Source organism: Rutidosis leptorrhynchoides, chromosome 3, assembly GCF_046630445.1.
Source record: "Rutidosis leptorrhynchoides isolate AG116_Rl617_1_P2 chromosome 3, CSIRO_AGI_Rlap_v1, whole genome shotgun sequence".
NCBI lineage: Eukaryota > Viridiplantae > Streptophyta > Magnoliopsida > Asterales > Asteraceae > Rutidosis > Rutidosis leptorrhynchoides.
Genome location: NC_092335.1, coordinates 453,936,911 through 453,962,045, shown reverse-complemented (window position 1 = coordinate 453,962,045; position 25,135 = coordinate 453,936,911). Strand labels below are relative to the sequence as shown.

The 25,135-nt window shown below is 33.9% G+C and overlaps 1 protein-coding gene across 1 annotated transcript; it reads left to right on the top strand.

Moving 5' to 3' along the window:
• Window positions 1-23,709: 23,709 nt before the first annotated feature.
• LOC139897989 (zinc finger protein ZAT10-like) lies at window positions 23,710-24,729 on the top strand. The gene has a single exon (XM_071880707.1). The coding sequence runs from the start codon at window positions 23,800-23,802 to the stop codon at window positions 24,559-24,561; it is 762 nt and encodes a 253-aa protein (XP_071736808.1). The 5' UTR covers window positions 23,710-23,799; the 3' UTR covers window positions 24,562-24,729.
• The last annotated feature ends 406 nt before the right edge of the window (window positions 24,730-25,135 follow it).

Genomic DNA, 25,135 nt, shown 5'->3' with positions numbered 1-25,135 from the left:
TCAAGATGGTTTTTAATTATCCAACCCAAAACAGCTCCCGGTTGCACTCCGACGACGTAGATTCAGTTTTTAAGATGTTCTTTGTAAAACCAAGTTATATCTTGGTAGGTTAGCATATCATTATGATATATTACAGGTCTTGAAGTGTTTTAAAAGTCAAGTTAGAAGGATCTATTTAGTTTGCGAACAAGTTTGAAATCATTCAAACTATGTTCTTGTTGTTAAAATTTTATACCACAAAATAAGATAGCTATATGAATATGAATTGAATAAGATTATGAACAAGGTTACTACCTCAAGTTACTTGGACAAAGTTACTGCAAAAGATAAGAAATAATCTTGGAATCAAAGAGTGGTGGAGTTAGATCAAAAGGTTGGAAGTAAACTTCTTCAAATGAGTGGGTATTTTGATATGTTCTTGAAAGAGTTTTCTTATGGTGTTTAAGGCTTATAATTGAAGCTAAATGATGGGGAAAATGCTTGAAGATGATCAAGTATGAAGTTAGGCGTATTTTGAGAGATAAATGAGGGTGTAGATATGAGAAAATGGAGTGAAGAAATGGTGTTCATTTATAAAAACGTTTTTAGTTTATAAAGAAAGAAAAGGATTCCTAATTTTATTTTCTTACTAATAATTCATACTACTTGACAAATCCTAGTTACCTCATATCTAGGGCAGTAATAATGTTGATTAGGATGTTGATTTGATGTGTATATACCAATAGTAAATACGTATAGAAGCTGGGTATGATACGGGTACATATACCCTAGATATACGTATAGAAATCTTGAGGAAACGGAACGAGAATTCAAATATAGCTATCTTTTATGAATATACTTATATTGTTTTATGTATTTAAGTCTTTAAAAAGTGATTAAATACATTATATATACGATACATGTATAAGCATTATAGATTATAAGTATATATATCAAAGAATGTTACGTATAGTTATCGTTTTGAAAACTTAAGTGAGTAGTTTCAAAATATACTTATAACTCATTATCATTAGTACACAATGAGATGTTAAACCATCCTTAAATCATGTTAAATATATATAAATACATATATATACACAAACGTATAATTATCGTATGTTATATTGTTCGTGATATCATCGGTCATATTGGACGGTCAAACGTTGTGTAAAACTCTTTTCAAAAACACAAGTCTCAACAATTTGGATTGCTTATCATGTTGGTATGGTTTAATTTATGTAAATATTAATCTCATAAGTATAATTTGGTCGGAAAATTCCGGGTCATTACAGTACCTACCCGTTAAAGAAATTTCGTCCCCGAAATTTGATAGAGGTTGTTAAGGATAACAATAAGATGGTTTTCATGACAAATATAAGGTGATAATGGAGTTTTATCATCATTGAGTAATGTAGATAAAACGATTCGATTATGCGAAGAATATAAATGAGACTATCGTAAAAGAGTGAGATGAGTAAAATATATTCGTCTTAACCGATGACGTAGTTATGATTGATTTCCGGGATTTAAGGGATTTAAAGAGAATCTTACGTAATAAGATTTGGTTCTTTGGTGATTAAGGAAATCAGGATCTTCTTTGATTATATGCAATAATCTGTTTCGATTGCTCTGTCGGATATTTCACTATAAATTCACCCCTTCGTTTCCTTATTTTCCACGAATCACACCTTCTATTCTTTCTCCCTTGATTCTTACTTTAAAACATTCATCAATATGCTCCATCCAGTCCTGATTCTTGATATACTCCTAACTTTTATATCTGTCATTCTTCTTTTTCATCTACCACCAGAAGAATCTATTTACTTCTACTATACTCTTGTGTTTATAGTGTTTCTAATTTTTCCGTGTTTCTATATTGCTATCTGCATCGATATACACGGTTTGTAATTTCGGGGTTATTATCGGAGTTTATATTCTTCATTATTTTTCGGAGCTTCATGCTTTCATTTTCTCTTCCCGACTTCGAGTCAAGCGAATAATGGTTCGGAATTCGTAGATATGAAATTCAGAATGAACATAGCTAATGTTCTAAGAAGAAAATGGTAATAGAACGATTTTAATTTGTTAAATTACCAGAATACCCTGGAGAAGACCGAGTCATCCAGAAAAATATTCTCTTGATATGTTTAGAGATTAGATAGAATGTAAGAGTCGTGTAAATGGCACATGATGACGGTACTGTGAATCATCATGCTTCATTAGAAACTCAGCATGACTTACTGTAATATAATGACGTTGATCAAGTGTCATTATATTATACTAATCTATGCTTCAGTTCCCAACACTACTTCAAAACATTCATATTTTAAACTCGAAGGTTTCAGAATTTAGAAACTAACACAGTTTCTTTTATGTTGCAGATATTATGGAGAGATAAATGATCTCAGATAAGAATAGTTGTGAAAATATCGCCAGAAATATGGAGGATATTTATAATAGAACATACGAGAATATCTTAGAATTTCTAATATCAATGGATGATGAAGAAGATTTGTCTGTGAAGGTTTAGAATGAGAAATAAGATGTTTGCTAACGATTTCAGCAGGCACAGAATCATTTGGATTCTTTGAAGGCAAACTTATTCTTTGTGATTTGTCCACGGCTTTCTTCATAGTTTCGCATAATCCGCTTTTCGGTACTAAATTTTCTATCGAGCGTTCCTAACACTCCTTTCTTTATCATCAAACTTTTGGCCATTAAGATCATCTACAACATGCTGCTTCGTCAGCATTTTCAAAGTTAACTGATATGGGTCATCGGTTATCAAACCGAGCTAGTTTAAGGAAAATTGTGTTTTTTAGAATGATTAATCATTGATGGTAATATTGTGGAATATAAAAGGTTCCCCAGTAACAATAAAGAGTACGCATATATATCGCGGTTATAATAAAGTTGTTTCGGATAAAAAGTCGGAGTTGACTTGCTGGAGCTGTGACAAAATTAGCTACTTTGGAAAGGGATTGTAAAACGATCTTCGGTAATAACAATGTCAAATGAACTAGAACAGATACGTGTCAAACGTTTACTCAGTTTTCGAGGATTTTTCAGGTGCATAACTATATGCATCAATCTTTTCTTCCGTAGATGAAGTACGGTTGGTTTATCCTCTAGATTGAGGTGTTTTTAAGGATCATGATAGATTTGAACGCTGATTGTAATCGTCGAGATACAATGAGGTTTAAGATGAAATCAAGTGGAAATCTTGAAGAAATGTTTAGTTTCATATGTTATAATCAATATTTTAATTCATTTTAATTGTCCAATGTCATTAGTCCACAGTCGATAGTCCACAGTAACAGTCCAATAATTCATATATAGTTTTATATATAATATACGAATTAATTAATACGTGTCGTGACCCGTATACGTCTCAGACTAGATCACAACTCAAACTATATATATTATTGTAGAATCAACCTCAACCCTGTATAGAGAACTCGATCATTACTGCATATAGAGTGTCTATGGTGATTCCAAATAATATATATAGATGTGTCGATATGATATGTCAAAACATTGTATACGTGTCCCGATATTTAAAGTGCGTAAAATAATTACAGAAATTAAATGACGATAAATAAAAGTGCGATAATTAAATTGCGATAAATAAACTGCGATAAATAAAATGTAATCAGTTAACTAGGAACAGTTAGCTGGAACAGTTAGCGTGGATTCTTAACAAAATTTTTCATAGTTAATTTGTTTGTTTCTAACAGATTTTATTTTGTCATATGTTTTCTTCATATGCCACTTGTTGAATTCTGGGAAGTCAAAATCCAAATATGAAATTGAATGAAAATGGTTATTCTGCGGTGAACGGATACGTATATCGGTGGTTGTAAGTAGGATAGTAAATGACTGTTGAATCAGCTTCGACGAATGTACAATGTAACTTATTAAGATGAAATCTAATTATTCCTCGGGTATTACCTACCCGTTAAAAAAAAATTCACCATTAATATTTTGTACAAAAGAACTTTTAATTACAATCTTTATGAAAACATATATACATATATATTTTCTTCAGATGAAATCATGAATTTAATGAGTTAATATGATATTAATCTCATTTGCTTTTCGGTTTGAGCTAGAATAAGAAATCTCTAAAACTTTTTGAAACCACATATTCTTCACAGAACATCAATGAAGTTATGGATCAATACTTCATCGTTCATTATTGTTGGTACTCCTTGGTATATATGGTGCGTATGATGTTGATGTTTGTGGGACAGATTATGATGTCGAGACGTGTGATGCGGATGTTGTTTGTTAGTGGTGATGATGGTATTGTTGATGTTATTGATGGTGGTGCTGATTATGCTGCTGGTGCTGCTGCTGGTGTTTGCAACCTTCGCACCATGTTCTCTGTCATAACCCGTCCTTAACCATAAGAACGTGTTAGATAACGTATGATTTCATTGCGAGGTATTGACCTCTATATGCGACATTTTTAAAAGAAAAACTGCATATATTATACATTACAAACCATGATCCTTATTTTTGATACAAGCTTTGGACAAAATAAAGATGATTATCGTTTAGCGATAATCTTCGACTTACAAACTTTACAAATGATAATAACAACCCGATTTCTAGCATATTTTACAACACAAGTTCTTGGATATGCAGTTTTATTTTTGACACATATATGCGTACGCAAGATCTTGCTCAAATTCAACATAATGCAGCGGAAGCTTCTAATTATCACCTGAGAATAAACATGTTTAAAATGTCAACATAAAGTTGGTGAGATATAGGTTTAGTGCCGGCAGCAATATATATATATATAGACCACAAGATTTCATATATAAACATTTTCATAAAAATATTCTAAGTGGTTTAGCACTTGGTAACCATACTTAACATTTAATCACGTCGCATATTCCCTTTAATATGAAATCTTACTACACCGTACCAAGTGTAGTCACAAAATGAAGTACTGTGCAACCGTTGAATACTGGTCGTCCAGTCCGGTTGGGGTTGTCAGGCCCGATAGATCTATCAACAGGATTCGCGTTTACAATACCGCTGTAAATATTAGTTACCAAGCTACAGGGAAGTATGCCAGTGGTACAACTCAACGTAGAATATATTTTCAGTTACTTGTGTCCATAACGTAAAACATAAAATACATGTATTCTCATCCCGAAATATTTAGAGTTTAAAAGTGGGACTATATACTCACTTTCGTCTTGAAGATATATATAATTTGACTTGGTCTCCGGTTGATATCACGAACCTATCCATATATAATATATCAATACCTTTTCTTTTTAAACAAACGTCACATATATATACTTGTTATACTTTTAATACTTTTAATAATTCCTTAGTCCGTAGTTAGCAGTTCGTTGTTAGTAATTCAATTTTAATGGTTCATTTTTAGATGTTTAATATACCCGCAATGAAATAAATAAAACCCCCAACGAAATAAATAAAACCCCATCGTATATGTATTGGTCGAGATTAATCTTGACCCATGGTACCGGTGTTGTCAAATGACGTGTTGCGTACATAAAGTACCGGTGTTGTCAAATGACGTGTTGCGTACAATCATGGGATCTTATGATTAATCTTCTCGTATTGTTTACGGGTGATCCTGAACCATATAAAATTAAATTATGAGTACATATATATAAAATATCATGTTATTTTAAAAAGATGTGATTTATTTAATTTTCTCCAATTATTTTCGTAGCTAAACTAGTCTTAGATATCCGATCTCGTTTTGGTCATAGTTTCTTCGTTACAACTTCGTTTTCGTTGATTCAACTTGCCACTTCCTTGGATCGAGTCCCTCTTTAAGACTATGAACTGTAAATACCTTAGTTTGTATTCGAAATCACAGGTCATAGGTCAAACTTTAGTGAAACTTATGAAGTTAATCATTTTCCATCATGTAAACAACCTTAAATGATTATTTTTCTAAAAATACTTATACTTTGAGTTAAATCATGAAATTTTTATGTGTTATCATATTTATAGTAAAAATCATTTTTCCAGAAAATAAACCTCCAATTCAAAGTTTAAGATGGTTTTTAATTATCCAACCCAAAACAGCCCCCGGTTGCACTCCGATGTCGTAAATTCAGTTTTTAAGGTGTTCTTTGAAAAACCAAGTTATACCTTGTTAAATTAGCATATATTTAAGATATATTACAGGTCTTGAAGTATTTTAAAAGTTAAGTTAGAAGAATCTATTTAGTTTGCAAACAAGTTTGAAAACTTTCAAACTATGTTCTTGTTGTTAAACTTTTATACCACAAAATAAGATAGCTATATATATATGAATCGAATAAGGTTATGAACATAGATTCTACCTCAAGTTCCTTGGACAAGGTTGCTGTAAAAGAGGAGTAAGAACCTAGAACCAAAAGGGTGATGGAAGTGGATGAAAGATTGGAAGTAAGTTGGTGTTCTTGGAAGGATTTCTTGAAGTGTTTTTTTAAGGTTTTCTTATGAGGTTTAAGTGTTGTTTTTGAAGCTAAATGATGGGGAAAATGCTTGGAGATGATCAAGTATGAAGTTAAGAGTATTTTGAGAGAGAAATGGAAGTGTAAGTATGAGAAAATGGGGTGAAGAAATGGTGTGCATGCATAAAAACGTTTTTAGGTTATAAAGGAAAAAAAAGATACCTAACTTTGTTTTCTTGCTAAATAATTCATGCTACTTGACAAATGGTTGGTTCCACATGTTTCTTAATCATTTAAGGCTGCTAAGGAGCAGATTTTTATTGGTATATACCAATAGTAAATACATCTAGAAGCTGCGTATGATACGGGTACATATACCCTAGGTATACGTATAGAAATCTTTGAGAAAACGGAACGAGGATTCAAATATAGCTATCTTTTGTAAATATACTTATATTGTTTTATGTATGTAAGCCCTTTAAAAGTGATTAAATACATTACTTATACGATATATGTATAAACATTATAGGTTATAAGTATTTAAGTCAAATAACGTTACGTATGGTTATCGTTTTGAAAACTTAAGTTAGTAGTTTCAAAATATACTTATAACTTATTGTTATTAATACAAAATGAGATATTAAAACATTCTTAGATCATGTTAAATATGTATATATACATATATATACACAAACGTATAATTATCATATATTGTATAGTTCGTGATATCATCGGTCAAACTAGACGGTCAAACGTTGTGTAAAACTCTTTTCGAAAACATAAGTCTCAACAATTTGGATTGCTTATCATGTTGGTAAGGTTTAATTTATGTAAATATTAATCTTATAAGTATAGAACGATCGAAAAAGTGCGGGTCATTACATTACCTCCCCGTTAAATAAATTTCGTCCCGAAATTTTAAAATTGTACCTATTTTGCGTCATCGAGAAACAAGTGTGGATACTTTTGTTTCATCTGATCCTCTCGTTCCCACGTAAACTCGGGACCTCTTCTAGCACTCCAACGAACCTTAACGATCGGTATGTTGCTCTGCTTGAGCTGTTTAACTTCACGATCCATGATTTCGATTGGTTCTTCGATGAATTGTAGTTTCTCGTCGACATGGATTTCTTCAAGAGGAATGGTGAGGTCTTCCTTTGCAAGACACTTCTTAAGATTCGAAACGTGAAATGTATTATGTACTCCGGCGAGTTGTTGCGGTAACTCGAGTCGATAAGCTACCGGTCCAATGCGTTCAATGATCTTGAACGGGCCTACATATCTTGGGTTCAGTTTACCTCTTTTACCGAAACGTATCACACCTTTCCAAGGTGACACCTTTAGCATAACCATGTCACCGATCTGAAACTCTAATGGTTTCCTTCGGACATCGGCGTAGCTCTTTTGGGGACTACGGGCTGTTTTCAATCTCTCCTTAATTTGTACTATCTTCTCAGTCGTTTCGTGTATGATCTCGGGACCAGTTAATTGTCGATCTCCTACTTCATTCCAACAGATAGGAGATCTACACTTCCTTCCATACAATGCTTCGAATGGTGCAGCTTTAATGCTCGCATGATAACTATTATTATACGAGAATTTTGCTAACGGTAAATACTTATCCCATCCGTTTCCAAAGTCGATCACACATGCCCTGAGCATGTCTTCGAGAGTCTGAATCGTTCTTTCACTCTGCCCGTCGGTTTGCGGATGATATGCGGTACTCATATCCAAACGAGTTCCTAGTGCCTCCTGTAGTGATTGTCAGAATTTTGAGGTAAATCTACTATCACGATCGGATATAATGGAAATAGGTATTCCATGCCTTGAAAAAATTTCCTTTATATACAATCGTAATAGTTTCTCCATTCTATCCGTTTCCTTTATAGGCAAGAAATGTGCAGACTTGGTGAGACGATCAACAATCACCCAAATGGTGTCGTATCCCCAGGCAGTCTTAGGTAACTTCGTGATGAAATCCATGGTAATACCATCCCATTTCCATTCTGGGATTTCTGGTTGTTGAAGTAACCCTGACGGCTTCTGGTGTTCAGCTTTGACTTTGGAACAAGTTAAACATTCCCCAACATATGTTGCAACGTCTGTCTTTAAATTAGGCCACCAATAATGTGTCTTAAGATCTTGGTACATCTTTCCAACTCCAGGATGTATCGAGTATCTTGTCTTATGTGCCTCATTCAATATCAACTTCCTTAATCCACCCAACTTCGGTACCCAAATACGGTTTGCAAAATATCGAATTCCATCTTCCCGTATAACGAGTTGCTTCTCATACTTCTTCATTATTTCATTTCCTATATTTTCTTTAGTAAGTGCTTCTCGTTGAACTTCTTTGATTTGTGAGTTGAGATTCATGCGAATTTTTATGTTCATCGCTCGTACTCGAATTGGTTCTCGTTCCTTTCTGCTTAAAGCGTCAGCCACCACATTCGCTTTCCCGGGATGATAACGAATTTCACAATCATAGTCGTTTATTAACTCGACCCACCTACGTTGCCTCATGTTCAGCTGTTTTTGATCGAAAATATGTTGAAGGCTTTTATGATCAGTAAACACAGTGCATTTAACCCCATACAAGTAGTGTCTCCATATCTTCAACGCAAACACGACTGCTCCCAGTTCTAGATCATGCGTCGTATAATTCCGCTCGTGAATCTTTAATTGTCGGGATGCGTATGCAATAACTTTCTTCCGTTGCATAAGAACGCAACCAAAACCTTGTCGCGAAGCGTCACAATATATTTCAAAATCATCGTTCCCTTCTGGTAACGATAAAATAGGCGCCGTAGTCAACTTCTTTTTCAGTAATTGAAATGCACTCTCCTGCTCAGAAGTCCATTCATATTTCTTCCCTTTTTGCGTTAACGCTGTCAACGGCTTAGCTATTCGGGAAAAATCTTGAATAAACCTTCTATAATAACCGGCTAAACCCAAAAATTGGCGTATCTGCATTGGTGTCTTAGGAGTCTCCCATTTTTCAATGGCTTCAATTTTTGCTGGATCAACCTGAATTCCTTTGATACTAACAACGTTGCCAAGAAATTGCACTTCTTTCAACCAGAAAGCATATTTAGAAAATTTAGCATATAGCTGTTCTTTTCTCAATAACTCTAATATCAACCTTAAATGCTGTTCATGCTCTTGCTCACTCTTGGAATAGATAAGAATATCATCAATGAAAACGATAACAAACTTATCTAAATATGGACTACAAACTCGATTCATGAGGTCCATGAATACAGCTGGCGCATTCGTCAATCCAAACGGCATGACCAAAAATTCGTAATGACCGTAGCGTGTCCGAAAAGCAGTTTTCGGTATATCTTCTTCTTTGACACGTAATTGATGATAACCCGATCTTAGGTCAATTTTCGAGTACACACATGATCCTTGGAGTTGATCAAATAAGTCGTCAATTCTCGGTAGTGGATACCGATTCTTGATAGTTAACTTATTTAATTCACGATAATCTATACACATTCGGAAAGATCCGTCTTTCTTCTTGACGAATAAAATTGGAGCTCCCCACGGTGAAGTACTTGGTCGTATGAATCCACGGTCTAGTAATTCTTTTAACTGACTTTGAAGTTCTTTTAATTCGGACGGTGCAAGTCTATATGGAGCACGAGCCACTGGTGCAGCTCCTGGTACTAACTCTATTTGAAATTCTACAGATCTAAATGGAGGTAATCCCGGCAACTCTTCCGGAAATACTTCAGGAAAATCTCTTGCCACAGGCACGTCATTGATGCACTTCTCTTTTTCTTTCTTTTCGACTTTATTAACATGTGCTAAGATAGCATAGCACCCTTTCTTCAAGCACTTTTGAGCTTTCAAATAACTAATGAGTTTTAGCTTTGAGTTACCCTTCTCTCCATAAATCATTACGGGCGTTTTATTCTTACGAGGAATGCGAATTGCCTTCTTGGCACACACAACTTCAGCTCCTATTTTGGACATCCAGTCCATGCCGACTATTACATCAAAAATTCCTAATTCTACGGGTATTAAGTCAATTTTAAACGTTTCTCCGGCTAAATTTATTTTACAATCACGACAAATTTTATCGGCTTTAATTAGTTTACCATTAGCTAACTCAATCATGTACTTAGCATCTAGAGGTAATGATGAACAATTCAATTTAGCGTGAAAGTCTCTACACACGTAACTTCTATCAGCACCAGTATCAAATATAATAGATGCGGATAAGTTATTAATGGTAAACGTACCCGTAACAAGCTCCGGGTCTTCACACGCCTCTCTAGCATTAATAACAAATGCTCTCCCTCGTGCAGGTCCGATATTCTTCTCTGGATTCGGGCACTGGCTCTTATAGTGACCTTGTTTTCCACACCCAAAACAAGTAATGGTAGCCAAAGCAGTTCTATTTGCATTGGTGGCAGGAGTCTTGGTACCATTTGTATTTGTAACGAGAGCCCTACAATCTTCAGCAAGATGACCCTTTCGATTACATTTGTTGCATACCACATTACAGTAACCAGAGTGATGTTTGTGGCATCGGTTGCATAAAGGATTTTGTCCTTTATAACCAAAGCTTAAACCACTACCCGCACCTTGCGTGTTTTCTTGTTTCTTAAAAGATTGTTGTTGGTTATCTCGATCATAATTTCCATTCCACTTTCTTTTGTTACCTGATACTTTCACATCAGTATTGGATACTTTCTTATCCATGATGACCTGATCCATTAGCTCGTTTGCCATAGTTATAGCTTCATGAATTGTCTTAGGTTTCGATGCTGTAACATTTGCCTTGACCTTTTTGGGCAAACCATCTTTGTACATTTCAATCTTCCGTTCTTCGGTTGGAACCAATTCAGGACATAGCAAAACTAATTCCATGAATCGCTGATTGTAGTTGGTGATTTCAGTACCAATAACCTTCAGACTTCGTAACTCATCTTCCAACTTCCTAACCTCGTTCCTTGGACAATATTCGTTGATTAACATTGTTTTGAATTCTTCCCACGGAGTATCATAAGCTACATCTCCTCCTACAGCCTTCACATAATTTTTCCACCACGTGAGTGCACTATCTTGTAAAGTGCACGATGCATACTTGGTCATGTCCTTTTCAACACAACCACTGATTTTAAACACAGTCTCCATCTTTTCTATCCACCGGGTTAAACCGATCGGTCCTTCTGTTCCACTGAATGATGAGGGCTTGCAAGCTTGAAAAGTTTTGTAAGTGCACCCCACACGAGGATTTGGGTTAACTGCAGCACCTCTTGCAGCCTCGACCCATAACATTCTGTCGTTCACTCGCTGATTGATGAGTTCCTGGATTTCTTGTTCCGTCATTCGGTTCAATCGCGCCATATTCTTCTATAAGAATGAAAAGAAAATAATTATTCACATGGAATATTATAGATGTAGTGTATATTTACAGTACATTATAGCTTATTAATAATATGAACCAGGTATTATTATAAAAGCCTTTTCTTCTTATTAGCGTTTTATAATTATATCTAGGGTAGTACCTACCCGTTAATGTCCATACTTAATAGCTTAGTACAGAATCAATTACTACCATCTAAATAATACTTAACCATGGAAAATTATTGCATTTCACACTTCACTATTTTACATATGCTTATCTTACATCGAACTTTAAACAAACCACACTAATAATATTATACAAAACATTATATGATCCCATGGTTTAATACGGCAGCGCATCGTTTGGTCTATTTTCTAGGACGTTTAGGTTCAAAGAATCGCTTAACGCTTATCCTGGCTGTCTGCCTATATTTTGGCTGTGGGGCTGAAGAACTGGATGCCGGGATAGAACGAATAGGAATAGCGGGAATAGGGGTGGTAGTGTCTAGTGGAGTTGGTGCCACATCATCCTTATTAAACTCAGGATTTGAATTTTCTAATTCATTAGCCTTTCGTTTCTTTCCTAGTTCGAACTCTTCTTTTGTAATTTCCTGTATTTCTTCCTCGGGTTCACTTTTCCCCTCGGGTTCACTTTCCTCCTCGGGTTCACTTTCCTCCTCGAGTTCACTTTCCGGGTTCTCTATAGTCGGTTCATCCGGAATTTGTGAGTCTTCCCCAAAGATATTATTTTCGTCATCGGATAGGTTAATGACTGGAACACCATCTGAAGATTCTGGTTCAGAGTCGCTGAATGTGATAACAAGTTTTGAGCCCGACATCTATCACACAACAACTAACCCATTAGTACTACATAATATTTACATATAAATTTTAACCAACAATGATAAGCAATGGTTTTTAAATCAGACCCGGTCAAAGTCCAGACTTACTAATGTATCCTAACGACTTATCAGTTAGACACACTAATGCAAACCTGGTTCGCTAAGACCACCGCTCTGATACCACATGTCATAACCCGTCCTTAACCATAAGAACGTGTTAGATAACGTATGATTTCATTGCGAGGTATTGACCTCTATATGCGACATTTTTAAAAGAAAAACTGCATATATTATACATTACAAACCATGATCCTTATTTTTGATACAAGCTTTGGATAAAATAAAGATGATTATCGTTTAGCGATAATCTTCGACTTACAAACTTTACAAATGATAATAACAACCCGATTTCTAGCATATTTTACAACACAAGTTCTTGGATATGCAGTTTTATTTTTGACACATATATGCGTACGCAAGATCTTGCTCAAATTCAACATAATGCAGCGGAAGCTTCTAATAATCACCTGAGAATAAACATGTTTAAAACGTCAACATAAAGTTGGTGAGATATAGGTTTAGTGCCGGCAGCAATATATATATATATATAGACCACAAGATTTCATATATAAACATTTTCATAAAAATATTCTAAGTGGTTGAGCACTTGGTAACCATACTTAACATTTAATCACGTCGCATATTCCCTTTAATATGAAATCTTACTACACCGTACCAAGTGTAGTCACAAAACGAAGTACTGTGCAACCGTTGAATACTGGTCGTCCAGTCCGGTTGGGGTTGTCAGGCCTGATAGATCTATCAACAGGATTCGCGTTTACAATACCGCTGTAAATATTAGTTACCAAGCTACAGGGAAGTATGCCAGTGGTACAACTCAACGTAGAATATATTTTCAGTTACTTGTTTCCATAACGTAAAACATAAAATACATGTATTCTCATCCCGAAATATTTAGAGTTTAAAAGTGGGACTATATACTCACTTTCGTCTTGAAGATATATATAATTTGACTTGGTCTCCGGTTGATATCACGAACCTATCCATATATAATATATCAATACCTTTTCTTTTTAAACAAACGTCACATATATATACTTGTTATACTTTTAATACTTTTAATAATTCCTTAGTCCGTAGTTAGCAGTTCGTTGTTAGTAATTCAATTTTAATGGTTCATTTTTAGATGTTTAATATACCCGCAATGAAATAAATAAAACCCCCAACGAAATAAATAAAACCCCATCGTATATGTATTGGTCGAGATTAATCTTGACCCATGGTACCGGTGTTGTCAAATGACGTGTTGCGTACATAAAGTACCGGTGTTGTCAAATGACGTGTTGCGTACAATCATGGGATCTTATGATTAATCTTCTCGTATTGTTTACGGGTGATCCTGAACCATATAAAATTAAATTATGAGTACATATATATAAAATATCATGTTATTTTAAAAAGATGTGATTTATTTAATTTTCTCCAATTATTTTCGTAGCTAAACTAGTCTTAGATATCCGATCTCGTTTTGGTCATAGTTTCTTCGTTACAACTCCGTTTTCGTTGATTCAACTTGCCACTTCCTTGGATCGAGTCCCTCTTTAAGACTATGAACTGTAAATACCTTAGTTTGTATTCGAAATCACAGGTCATAGGTCAAACTTTAGTGAAACTTATGAAGTTAATCATTTTCCATCATGTAAACAACCTTAAATGATTATTTTTCTAAAAATACTTATACTTTGAGTTAAATCATGAAATTTTTATGTGTTATCATATTTATAGTAAAAATCATTTTTCCAGAAAATAAACTTCCAATTCAAAGTTTAAGATGGTTTTTAATTATCCAACCTAAAACAGCCCCCGGTTGCACTCCGATGTCGTAAATTCAGTTTTTAAGGTGTTCTTTGAAAAACCAAGTTATACCTTGTTAAATTAGCATATATTTAAGATATATTACAGGTCTTGAAGTATTTTAAAAGTTAAGTTAGAAGGATCTATTTAGTTTGCAAACAAGTTTGAAAACTTTCAAACTATGTTCTTGTTGTTAAACTTTTATACCACAAAATAAGATAGCTATATATATATGAATCGAATAAGGTTATGAACATAGATTCTACCTCAAGTTCCTTGGACAAGGTTGCTGTAAAAGAGGAGTAAGAACCTAGAACCAAAAGGGTGATGGAAGTGGATGAAAGATTGGAAGTAAGTTGGTGTTCTTGGAAGGATTTCTTGAAGTGTTTTTGTAAGGTTTTCTTATGAGGTTTAAGTGTTGTTTTTGAAGCTAAATGATGGGGAAAATGCTTGGAGATGATCAAGTATGAAGTTAAGAGTATTTTGAGAGAGAAATGGAAGTGTAAGTATGAGAAAATGGGGTGAAGAAATGGTGTGCATGCATAAAAACGTTTTTAGGTTATAAAGGAAAAAAAAAATACCTAACTTTGTTTTCTTGCTAAATAATTCATGCTACTTGACAAATGGTTGGTTCCACATGTTTCTTAATCATTTAAGGCTGCTAAGGAGCAGATTTTTATTGGTATATACCAATAATAAATACATCTAGAAGCTGCGTATGATACGGGTACATATACCCTAGGTATACGTATAGAAATCTTTGAGAAAACGGAACGAGGATTCAAATATAGCTATCTTTTGTAAATATACTTATATTGTTTTATGTATGTAAGCCCTTTAAAAGTGATTAAATACATTACTTATACGATATATGTATAAACATTATAGGTTATAAGTATTTAAGTCAAATAACGTTACGTATGGTTATCGTTTTGAAAACTTAAGTTAGTAGTTTCAAAATATACTTATAACTTATTGTTATTAATACAAAATGAGATATTAAAACATTCTTAGATCATGTTAAATATGTATATATACATATATATACACAAACGTATAATTATCATATATTGTATAGTTCGTGATATCATCGGTCAAACTAGACGGTCAAACGTTGTGTAAAACTCTTTTCGAAAACATAAGTCTCAACAATTTGGATTGCTTATCATGTTGGTAAGGTTTAATTTATGTAAATATTAATCTTATAAGTATAGAACGATCGAAAAAGTGCGGGTCGTTACATTCTCCAAAGCCGTCACGCGAGCGCGAAGTTCGTTAACTTCTGCTAGTACACCGGGATGATTGGCGGTTAGAGCGAGCGAATGAACAAGATTTGTAATATGGGATAGTATATAATCGTGACAAGATACTCTACAAATGAGAGAGAAAATGGTGTTTCGAATAGGTTCGCCGGTAAGTGCTTCAGGTTCATCACCAAGAGGGCAATTTGGTGGATGGAATGGATCACCTTCTTCTTGTCTCCAGTGATTTAGTATATTACGAACCCATCTCCAATTCATCCAGAATAGATGATGGAAAATTGGTTGATCCACCTGGACGAAGTCATCAACATTTGGTCCCATTGCGATGATCGGCTCCAAGTAATGTCCTTATATTGAGCAAATGCACAGCGGAAGATTTAATTCGTACCTGAGAATAAACATGCTTTAAAGTGTCAACCAAAAGGTTGGTGAGTTCATAGGTTTATCATAACAATCATTTCAATATGTTAACAGACCACAAGATTTCATAATCATAAACATAATACACTCGCAAGTGTATGTAAAGCATTCTAAGTGGTTAAGCACTTGGTAACCATACTTAACATTTAATCAACGTCGCATATTCCCTTTATTATGAAATCTCACTACACCGTACCAAGTGTAGTCACCAAAACGAAGTACTGTGCAACCGTTGAATACTGGTCGTCCAGTCCGGTTGGGGTTGTCAGGCCCGATAGATCTATCAACAGGATTCACGTTTACAATACCCATGTAAATAGTAGTTACCAAGCTACAGGGAAATATGCCAGTGGTACAACTCAACGTAGAATATATTTTTTAGTACTTGTATCTATTTTGTAAACATTTATAAAAGCAGCGCATGTATTCTCAGCCCAAAAATATATATTGCAAAAGCAATTAAAAAGGGAGCAAATGAAACTCATTTTTGCCTTGAAGGTATTTAATTCGACTTGGTCTCCGATAGATATCACGAACCTAACCATATATATAATATATCAACATATTTTCTTTTTAAGTAATCGTTACATATATATATACTTTTAATACTTTTAATATTTTCTTAGTCCGTAGTTAGCAGTCCGATGTTAGTGGTCCACAATTAGTTGCTTAAATAAAATAAATAAAGACCCCATCATATTCGTATTGATCAGAATTAATTTCGACCCATGGTACCATGTTGTCAAATGACGTGTTGCGTACATAAAGTACCGTATTGTCAAATGACGTGTTGCGTACAATCATGAGGTCTTATGATTAATCTTCTCGTGTTGTTTACGGGTGGTCCTGAAATATATAAAATCAAATCATAAGTAATTATATATAAAATATCATATTAATTAGAAAAGATATGATTAATTTACTTTTTCTCCAAATATTTTCGTAGCTAAACTAGCTTCGGATACCCAATCTTGTTTTAGTCGTAGTTTCTTCATTACAACTCCGTTTTTGTTGGTTCAACTTGCCACTTCCTTGGATCGAGTCAAATTTTAAGAATATGAACTGAAAATACCTTAGTTTGTATTCGAAATCATAGGTTATAGGTCAAACTTTGGTGAAACTTATGAAAGTGATCATTTTTCATCATAAAAATAACATTTAATGATCATTTTTCTAAAAATACTTACACTTTGAGTTAAACCATGAAATTTTTATGTGTTAACATATTCATAAGAAATATCATTTTTCCAGAACATGAACTTCCAATTCAAAGTTCAAGATGGTTTTTAATTATCCAACCCAAAACAGCCCCCGGTTGCACTCCGACGACGTAGATTCAGTTTTTAAGATGTTCTTTGTAAAACCAAGTTATATCTTGTTAGGTTAGCATATCATTATGATATATTACAGGTCTTGAAGTGTTTTAAAAGTCAAGTTAGAAGGATCTATTTAGTTTGCGAACAAGTTTGAAATCATTCAAACTATGTTCTTGTTGTTAAAATTTTATACCACAAAATAAGATAGCTATATGAATATGAATTGAATAAGATTATGAACAAGGTTACTACCTCAAGTTACTTGGACAAAGTTACTGCAAAAGATAAGAAATAATCTTGGAATCAAAGAGTGGTGGAGTTAGATCAAAAGGTTGGAAGTAAACTTCTTCAAATGGGTGGGTATTTTGATATGTTCTTGAAAGAGTTTTCTTATGGTGTTTAAGGCTTATAATTGAAGCTAAATGATGGGGAAAATGCTTGAAGATGATCAAGTATGAAGTTAGGAGTATTTTGAGAGATAAATGAGGGTGTAGATATGAGAAAATGGAGTGAAGAAATGGTGTTCATTTATAAAAACTTTTTTAGTTTATAAAGAAAGAAAAGGATTCCTAATTTTATTTTCTTACTAATAATTCATACTACTTGACAAATCCTAGTTACCTCATATCTAGGGCAGTAATAATGTTGATTAGGATGTTGATTTGATGTGTATATACTAATAGTAAATACGTATAGAAGCTGGGTATGATACGGGTACATATACCCTAGATATACGTATAGAAATCTTGAGGAAACGGAACGAGAATTCAAATATAGCTATCTTTTGTGAATATACTTATATTGTTTTATGTATTTAAGTCCTTAAAAAGTGATTAAATACATTATATATACGATACATGTATAAGCATTATAGATTATAAGTATATATATCAAATAATATTACGTATAGTTATCGTTTTGAAAACTTAAGTGAGTAGTTTCAAAATATACTTATAACTCATTATCATTAGTACACAATGAGATGTTAAACCATCCTTAAATCATGTTAAATATATATAAATACATATATATACACAAACGTATAATTATCGTATGTTATATAGTTCGTGATATCATCGGTTATATTGGAAGGTCAAACGTTGTGTAAAACTCTTTTCAAAAACACAAGTCTCAACAATTTGGATTGCTTATCATGTTGGTATGGTTTAATTTATGTAAATATTAATCTCATAAGTATAATTTGGTCGGAAAATTCCGGGTCATTACATGTGACTCAATATATTTCAGTATTAAATTGTGACACCATCCACCCAAAATTCTGGCTTCGCCACTGACAACATACAGAAACACACAGATTCTCTCATACGTTATTTTGAATCTTCTTGTCTGAAAATAAAATTGTTCTTGTCTTATCTCAATTATGATTTCGTGTAAATCGAAGGCTTGTGAGGCACAAATACTTAATTAAAAAAGTGTTTCACAATTCAGGAAACAATTCAAATTGTATATTTTCCTACCAGTTTTCCTACATATATGCGATTAGTGGAGTATTTAAAAAGCAAATACACGTACACACTCGCACTTACACTAGATCAAAACAATGGAAAGTTGTATGACGTCAAGTAATTTGGTAACCAAACTAGGTGTCCACGTGTAATGCCAAACAATTATTAAACGCAACTTCTAGAATTCTAGTCATATAAGTTAAGAATGTCCTGATTCGAGACAGATATATAATACGTACGAATGCAATTCATGTCATTTAGTTTTAGATATATAGACCATATTTATATCTCATTAAATAGGTCCGTTCCGTCTTCGGTTTGGTAAGATGCTCGATCAAGACCTGCCCAACAACATTAGCATGTTTATCGTTAAATTTCGAATTGCATATACTAGCTAGAACTTTAAAAATTGTTTACCAAAAATACCAAAGAAATGGATTTTGTGGAAGATGGGAACTTAACATATCGTTATCGAATAGGGTTCGTTGAATTAACAACTCTTGTAATCGTACTTCACATGTGAGTTATGGTTTAATTAGATAATAAGCTAGAAGACAAATAATAAAAGCTGGAGCATAATATGTTTGGAATATTGCGAAATCTAGTGGCTTAAAAATTAATCCGTTTATTCGCTATTTTAGTTACGAGTATGTAAATGCATGTGGGTTGGTGCAATGGAGAGAAATAAACAGGGTGTGTGAGTGAAGGTGAAGAAGAGAAGTTAGGGTTAATATGTTTAAGTGGTTAACTGATGTCGTATTTGCGTATTAAAACGGCAACATTTGGGGTCTGTTTTAGTATATAAGGATAATTTGGTACATTTTTTTGGTACATTTATGTAAAGTGAATACTTAAACATATTATGAGTAGTTTTTTATAACAATAATTTTGGCATCAAATTCTCTTATTTGTCATTCACACACTTATATATGAATTATTTGAAAATTGGACGAGTGTGATGATTGTGAATGAACTATTGTGAATCTGAGCGAATTGTTATGATTTTGTGTGATTTTGAAGATTGTTTAAACAAAGATCAATTTTTACACTACAATTTGCATGAGAGTATTTTTTTGGATTTATCTAAGTTTAGGAATCGCTTTGTGAGTTGATTAATTTTAGGGCGACTAATCGTTTTGTAAGTATATCGAAGTTATCGCGAGTTAACCTCCGTAACTAGTCGCTTTAGACATTTTATTTTTAATACTTTTCGTTAATCGAGTTTGTCAATTTCATTTCCAATCGAATCGAAATTTATATAAAAAATGGGCATGAAATTCTATACTGTTAATTAAGTGAATAAAAATATATACATAAATAAGTGAAGGAGTGGTACACCTGCAGCAGCCATATCCATTCTCCTGGCTCTTTCCTTTTATAGGAATAAGACAACAATGCTTACGTACATTAATTTAATTTTAATTAATTAACAAATCACATGCTATTTTTTAACTTTAAACTATATAAATCATCAAAATGACTGTAAGTAGCAACATGTGTCATGTGTTAGTGATCTGTCTTTCTTAACGAGAGGTCATGAGTTCGACTCCTGTGGTGCAACATTGCACACAAGGTTGTCCATTTACCCTTGAATTCCACCAAAAGGGTGTCTTTTGCACATCGCGCTGCGGGGGCAGTGGGGAGGGGGTTTTTACCGCTCATGCTCTCGGATTGAGCTCCCTTTTCTCCTGGGCAGAAGTTGAGGGGCGGGTTATGCAACTGCGGGGCGAGATGAACGCGTGGGTGGTTAAATCCCCATGCGTGATGCTCAGTGGCGGAGTTAGGAATTTTTTCACCGGGGGCGAATTTTTTTTTAAAACGTAGATATTTTTTTTGGCAAAATATGAAGGTTTGTGGCAAAATATAGAGTTTTTTGAGCAAAATTTGGAGGTTTTTGGGCAAAACACGAAGGTTTTGGGTAAAATACGAAGGTTTTGGGACAAAATATGAAGGGTTTTGGGGCAAAATATGAAGGGTTTGGGGCAAAAAAAATTTCATCAGGGGCAAAATTGAAAAATCAAAAAAATTTGTACTATATATTGCAAAATCACTGGGGTCGGGCGCCCCACCCTGCCCCTTCATAAGTTCGCCCCTGGCTGTACTGTTGTTAAAGAAAAATTTCTTCATACACAATCAAGCATAATGTATATGTATATTGTTGTACGTTACAAGAGTTTAAAGTAAGTTTGATTGTATAAAGATAAAAGTTGATTATGTACGGATCATTAATTTAATTCGTGTCGAAGAACTAAAAGATATTAGGAATAATCTTAATCTTAATTAATTATTATTATTATTATAAATAAAAAAATGCCTTAAATATAACAAGGTTGAGAATATTATTATAGTTATCGGGTGATTAAACTACCCACGCGTTAATCTTTCGTAATTGCATAACTCACATTGAGTGCAATATTGCTGTCAAAGAGAGTGGAACTCCTGACTTCTGGAGGCAAACCACTATCCGTTTATCTACAACTAATAATTATTACTTAATGTTTTTAGCACCAAATCCTTAGTGTGCACATTCGATGTTTCTTAGGTAGTAACCCCGCACAAATTCTAACTTGATAACTATTAATTTAATGAGGATGAAAAGGGAGAGCGAAAAACCATGTTAAATACGCAACTGAAGTCATAAAACGGTTCAATCCAATCCCGATAAAAAAGTGTCTAGAGAAATAAGTAACTAAATTTATATTTATATTTATTTATTATACATTGAAGCCGTAAAAACATGTTACTCCGTATTAAGTTTGGCTGACAAAACAAAAATAACCAAGCTGGTGTTGGAAAAAGTCTAGTTTTCAATTAGATGACTTTGTAAAAGTAAAGTAAAAACTCACTCGTTTTTAAGGATTGACTTGAAAAAGTCTAATTATAGGAATCGCCTTCGCTACTAGTCTACTCACATGATTATAATTTTAGTGCTATGACTTTTATTATCATTATATATATTATATATGCTAGTATTAAAACTTAAATTATTTAAAGTAAATTTAGTTATTTAGTTATATTATATGGAAAATAGAATAATAAAAGAGTGGCCAAGTAGGAGGATAGTAGCAGCAGCCATGTAAAATTGTCAATGTCTTGATGGTTTCGTTTTAAAAATGAAAAGACGTAAATACCCTCGTAACTCCACTCACACTCTTGTTGACCTGACCGCCGACTTCACTGGTCGTCCACCCACTCAACTCTATTCAACCTGTACCCTCCAACTGCCATATCTCACACGTACCTTTTATTTTACATTTTATATTTTTATTTTTGTGCAAATAATTAGTGGAAATGTAAGCATAACTAACTTATTAAATTGTTCATTATAGAACAAAATCATTATTTTTTTTTTGAACACTGATTGGGATCACCCGAGGGGGACTAAACCATCCGTTGCGATCATCTCCCGTTTCGACTATGCCGATGCAGCGATAATAACTCCGCCCACATCGCTGCCCGGGAGGAAACCTTGAAAACGATCCAAGGGCACGGCCAAGTAAAACCCCCCTCCCCTTTACCCCCAAGCGATATGGGAAAGGTGCCATGGGTGGATACTTCATGACATGGATGAAATTATGTTTTTAATATGTAGCCAACGGGGGTCGAACTCCTGACCTCCCCTAAAGGAGGCCGGCCACCAAATGCTGGACCACATCACAACTTCAACAAAATCATTATATTAACTAACAAAATTCTTTACTAGTACCATTATATCATTATTCAGATTGATTCACAAACCTTCGATACTTATATAGTTACAAAAAATTGTTTAAGAATAATGAAGATGTATGGAGTAATTTTTTTTTTTATTTTTTTTTTATTACTATAATAGATAGATTTCACGAGTTGTCAACTTTTTAGTTATAACTTCTTCGTATAGAGATTTAGTTATATCAAAGACTCAGACACGTAATTAAACGAGTTGTCAACTAACACTTGTGATCCAAGAGATCACAATCCTCAAGTTTAATAATTTGAATTTTCCTCCAGTAAGTGCAGGTTTTTCTTATACAAATAATCCTTAAAATCCTTCTCCTTGAACCGGTCAATCGAAAACTTTTTGTCTTCTGCCATTACGTTCAAAGTTTAAACCTAACGTTTTGATACCACTTGGTAGAAATTATTGAGCCCAAAGAACAATCACCAATCCAAAGATTGTGATTCCATATAAAACAAGTAATAAACATACGTAAAGTAAACTATACAAGAAATTACGTTGTTATATCCAATCGGGGTGATTGGTTTAGTCCACGGTCAATTAAAAATTTTATTAATTTTTTATGCTTAGCGTTCCGCAAGCCCCATGTCCAAACGTGAACCACGTATCCCAAATGCGACCAATTCCAAGCCACATGCTCGACACACATTCTCGTGTTCCGACTCCGTCTTCACGCTTCAACCGCACCTCGCGTTCAACGAAGAGATGGTCACGATCCGCGATCTACCACCTGATATGAATTATCCTTCTTTGATTAAATTCTTCACACTCTAATAAAATCTTGAAATATAACAATTATTAATATTTGTGAATATTGTATGTTGTAGAAAACTAAAATAGATATGTGAGTTGCATTTTTAGAAAAATTGGATGCTCACTTTTGTAGGTACAAATGGACCAAATTTTAAGTTAGAAGATGGAACCTTCATTATTGAATATTTTAATTAGTCAACTATAGTTTGGTACTCCGTAATACTTTCTTTCCCCTATAAATATACACTTACACACTCCAATTATAGCATATCCATATATTCACTACAACTCTTCAATACTTCATATACAAGACTATAGTTTTACTCACAATTTCAATTAGACATATAAACATTTCACACAAAAACAAACATTTATGGCACTTGAAGCACTAAACTCACCGCCGGCAACTACCGCCGTGTCGCCACCATCTTTCCACTACAACCACCATACAACCACCGCACTTCAAGATTCTTGGAATAAAGGCAAGCGCTCAAAAAGACCAAGAGCCACCACCACCACCACCACCACCACCAATAGCACCGATGATAGTGACGTCACCACTCACCCCACCGAAGAAGAATACTTGGCTTTTTGTCTCATGTTACTCTCACGTGGTACCACCACCCAATCACCGCCGTTACCACCACTAGTGACGTCACATAAGTGTAACGTTTGCAATAAACAGTTTTCATCTTATCAAGCACTTGGTGGGCATAAAGCTAGTCATCGGAAAAACACAACCGACGACCACCATAACAGTCATCCAACAACCTCCACGTCAGCCACCACAACCGCTAGTGCATCAACTGTTTTGAAACCAAGTGGTAGGATCCACGAGTGTTCTATATGTCACCGGTCATTTCCCACCGGTCAAGCACTCGGTGGTCACAAACGACGACACTACGACGGAAATATCTCCGGTGCCGGAGCTGCAGCTAGTGGTGTTACGAATTCTGAAAAAACTAGCTCATCTACACATAGTCAACCGCGTGATTTTGACTTGAACTTGCCGGCGTTCCCAGAATTCAGATTGGGTTTGAATGTTGACTTTTTGAAGAAAAGTCAACCTTTTATTGATGAGCAAGAAGTTGAAAGTCCTCATCCGGCCAAGAAACAACGATTATCGAATTACTGATATGACAGTAACTTTTGATTTTGGATTTTTATTTTTGATTCTAATAGGTTAATCAACATTATTCAATCATTTGTAAAGAGATTGTTTTTACTATATATATTAAATATGTATAAGTATAATATATACGATTGATTGTATATTCATTAATTAATAAAAAAAATATTATTTTTTTTTTTTTTTTTTTTTTACTTTCTGGCCGGAGGTCCCTGGAAGCAATTTCTCTATCTGACGAATATAGAGAGAAAGGAATTTCTCTACTCTTGGAAAAAATATTGTTGTTGTTGTTGTTGTTATGCATTGAATCTTCGTACAATATTTTGTGAGTTAAACGTTGTAGTTTAGATATCTAATTTATGAGTTTAGTAGGGGAAATATGAGAATTTCCATAGTAAAATATCATGTGCTAAGTATAGATTAAATATAATGATTATATTATTCATTATAATTATATATATTTGTTATACACGTTTTAAAATGTTTATATCAATATCAATGATATAATAAATAACTATTAAAATTTATATCTTATATGTTAAAAGAAGTATATATGAATCCAAATCAAGGTTGCAAAAAT

Bases quoted from the DNA above. Each gene is read 5' to 3' on its own strand.
- LOC139897989 (XM_071880707.1), top strand. From the start codon at position 23,800: ATGGCACTTGAAGCACTAAACTCACCGCCGGCAACTACCGCCGTGTCG.